General features: G+C 49.5%; 1 protein-coding gene across 2 annotated transcripts in view; it reads left to right on the top strand.

Moving 5' to 3' along the window:
• The window catches only part of TMEM187 (transmembrane protein 187), a 5,906-nt gene extending 3,309 nt beyond the window's left edge, over positions 1-2,597 (top strand). The window contains exons 1-2 of one of the 2 annotated variants that reach the window (XM_014533283.1): positions 984-1,122; positions 1,299-2,597. In XM_014533283.1, the coding sequence (XP_014388769.1) occupies positions 1,545-2,345 (801 nt within the window). In that variant the 5' untranslated portion in view covers positions 984-1,122; positions 1,299-1,544 and the 3' untranslated portion in view covers positions 2,346-2,597. Of the gene's footprint in view, positions 1-983; positions 1,123-1,298 lie in introns of those variants that run through there. The other variant, XM_005886121.2, reaches the window with a different exon arrangement.
• The last annotated feature ends 898 nt before the right edge of the window (positions 2,598-3,495 follow it).

Below are 3,495 nucleotides of genomic sequence, written 5' to 3'. Positions count from 1 at the left end.
ATATTTAATACTTTCAACAATAAAGGTTTTTTAAAAGGAAAAAAAGAATCAACCAATGGCCTGACAGGCGTGGCTCCGTGGTTGAATGTCAACCTATGAATCAGGATGTCACAGTTCGATTCCCAGTCAGGACACATGCCCGAGTTGTGGGCTTGATCCCCAGTGGTGGACATGCAGGAGGGAGCCTATCAATGATTCTGTCTCGTCATTGATGTTTCTATCTCTCTCCCTCTTCCTTCCTATATATATTTTTTAAAAACAACCAATGAATGCATAAATAAGTGGAACAACAAATCAATGTTTCTCTCTCCCTTCCTCTCTCTAAAATCAATAAAAAATCAGTAAATAAATTATTTGCTTCTGTGATTGCAGGAAATGGAAAGTTGTATTGTGGGACAAGGAAAGAGGGTGATTTGTGGGCGGGTATAGCAACTCTGGGGAGGGCAGAAAGGTGAGCCAGGGTAGCAGGCCTGGAGGAGATATCCCTGTGCTGCCTGGCCTCACACCCAAGAAACAGAGGAGGCATGCTCATACTCGCCCCCTGCCTCCTCCAGCACCACACCATCTTGCCTGGGATTCCAGAGCTTAGACCACAGCTAATGGTCTCTTGTTCAGCTGGGTATTTGGCTAAAAGGGTTTGGGGGCTAGCCTGGAAACTTCCATGTATATAACGTCTCGGAAGTGGGAAAACCCATTCTGAGTTGTAAGAACAGATCTAGGGACGTTGGTGTCTCTAAATACAGTGGCTCTAAGGGAACTAGGGCAAGGAGCAGGATTTTTTAAAAAATATTTTTTTATTGGTTTCAGAGTGGAAGGGAGAGGGAGAGAGAGAGAGAGAGAGAGAACCATCAATGATGAGAGAGAATCATTAGCTGCCTCCTGCACGCCCCCTACTGGGGATCAAGCCCACAACCCAGGCATGTGCCCTTGACTGGAATCGAACCTGGGACCCTTCAGTCCATAGGCCGACACTCTATCCACTGAGCCAAACCAGCTAGGGCAGGAGCAGGATTTTTATAGTCCACAGATGAGAGAAGAACAGCATAGTTGTCAAGAGGCACAAAATGCCTTGGCAAAAGAAGATTCTAGAAGCCATGTGTAAGAAGGTGACATACTAGTACTGTAAGTATCATTTTCACTTTTACTTGTTTTATGGTGTGTGTGTATGTGTGTTTTTTGTGTTTGTTTGTTTTTTCTAATGAAAACTGTTGGTGGATCCTGAGGCTGAGAGTCGGCAAGATGGAGGCTCTTCTTTGGATGGTTTTCTTTCTAACCACACTCTTTTTCTAACCACAAAGGAAAAAGGCAGAACGGTCCTCCACGTGTGCCAGCCAATCAGCGGGACCCCCGCCTCCCCCGGCCTGCCACTGCCACTCCAGGGCAAGGTTGTAGCATCTGTGTCGGAAATCACGGGACGTCTTCCTGCTGGCTCAGCTGGGAGGCCCAGGAGTATTTTGCAAAAGCTGTTTATCTGAATTCTGAAAGGACAGTGAAGGCTGCCACTCTCTGAAGCTCTCTGCCCCAAGTCACAACTAGGCTTCCAGATGAATCCCAAGTCAGAGCAGGCCCTCTGCCACGTGGCCGTGGCCAGCTGCCTCTGCGTGGCCACCGTCTACATGGGCGTTTTTGAAAGCGTCTTTGTGGAAGTGGGCTATGAGCACTATGCAGAAGCCCCGGTAGCCGGCCTCCCCGCCTTCCTAGCCATGCCCTTCAACTCGCTCATTAACGTGGCCTACGTGCTCCTGGGAGTGCACTGGCTACGGAGAAATGTCAGTGCCCTGGGGCACCCCAGTGAGGTGCAGCGGGCTCGTTACCTGAAGGATGTCTTCGCGGGCATGGCTATGATCTACGGCCCCGTGCAGTGGCTGCGGATTGGGCTGCAGACGCACCCGGCTGCTGTGCTGGACCAGTGGTTCACCTTGCCCATCTTTGCATGGCCTGTGGCGTGGTGCCTCTACCTAGACAGGGGCTGGGAGCCCGGCCTGCTCCTCGCCATCGAGTGCCTCTCGCTGTCCAGTTATGGCCTTGCCCTGCTGCATCCCCGTGGGTTTGAGGTCGCCCTGGGTGTGCACATTGCTGCCGCCATGAGCCAGGCCCTGCGTGTCCACAGGCGCCACGGCAGCAGGTGCTCAGGGGTGTACTTGGTTCTGGGAGTGCTCTCCTGCCTGGGCTTTGTGGTCCTCAAGCTGTGTGACCATCAGCTGGCCCGGTGGCATCTCTTCCAGCGGCTCACAGGCCATTTCTGGTCCAAAGTCTGTGATGTGCTTCAGTTCCACTTTGCATTCTTATTTCTGACCAATTTAAACACTTGCCAGCAACTCCCTCCTGAGGGGAAGATGCAGTAAAGTGTGGAAAGAGGCTACGGACAGCCGCTGGCCCCAATGTCAGAATGGATGATCAGATGACATTTTGTCCTCAGTATTAAATTTCCTGGGCGTGATAAGATATGATTATTACATGGGAGAATGTCCTTTCCTTCGAAGTTATGGGCTTCAATATTTAGGCGTGAAATGTTATTCCCTATTGCACTATCCTTGTAACTGCTCTGTAATTTGAAATTGTTCAAAATAAAATGTTGGGCACCCAGCCAGTGTGGCTCAGTGGTTGAGTGTTGACCTATGAACCAGGAGGTCACGGTTTGATTCCCGGTCAGGGCACATGCCCGGGTTGCGGGCTCAATCCCCAGTGTGGGGCGTGCAGGAGGCAGCTGATCAATGATTCTCTCATCATTGATGTTTCTATCTCCTTTTCTCTCTCTTTCTCCCTCTCCCTTCATCTCTGATATGAATAAAAATATATTTAAAAAATAAAATAGCCCTAGCTGGTTTGGCTCAGTAGATTTCATCTGCCTGTGGACTGAAGGGTCCCAGGTTCGATTCTGGTCAAGGACACATGCCCCGGTTTCGGGCTCAATCCCCAGTAGGGGGCATGCAGGAGGCAGCCGATCATTGATTCTCTCTCATCATTGATGTTTCTATCTCTCCCTCTCCCTTGCTCTCTGATACCAATAAACATATATTTTAAAATTAAAAAATAAAATAGATAAATAAAATGTTGTGGATAATGACCCCAAGAAATTCCTGATGCTTGCAGTTGGAGAGAATGGTTGTTTGCAATGACTTCAGGATGTGGGTTACAGTGTGGGCTGGTGACAGTGGGGTAGGGTAGGCCAGGCAGCGGAGTTACCCGAGAGTGTCCCCAAGAGGTGAGGGTCAGGGAGAGTGAGTCACATGAAATACATGCCCAGCAGATTGATAGGGAAATCAGAAGGCCAGAGCACTAACTCACTGTGACATCTTAACTGCCAAGCTAACAGCAGGTCACATGGAAGCCACGTTACTCCGTAGCTTTTGTGGAACAAGGCAGGGTGCGGTGTGTTTAGATGAGGAAACACACAAATGTTAAAAGTGGAATTCTCAACAGAATGTTGCTTGGTGGGTCCACCCTCAGCCAGGGTGTGTCTTAGATGTCCTGAGAGCAGCGATTTTCAACCTT

The sequence above is a fragment of the Myotis brandtii genome, unplaced genomic scaffold (genome assembly GCF_000412655.1).
Source record: "Myotis brandtii unplaced genomic scaffold, ASM41265v1 scaffold959, whole genome shotgun sequence".
Classification (NCBI taxonomy): domain Eukaryota; kingdom Metazoa; phylum Chordata; class Mammalia; order Chiroptera; family Vespertilionidae; genus Myotis; species Myotis brandtii.
Note: the sequence above shows the minus strand (reverse complement) of the source record. Positions and strands in the feature narration are given on the sequence as shown.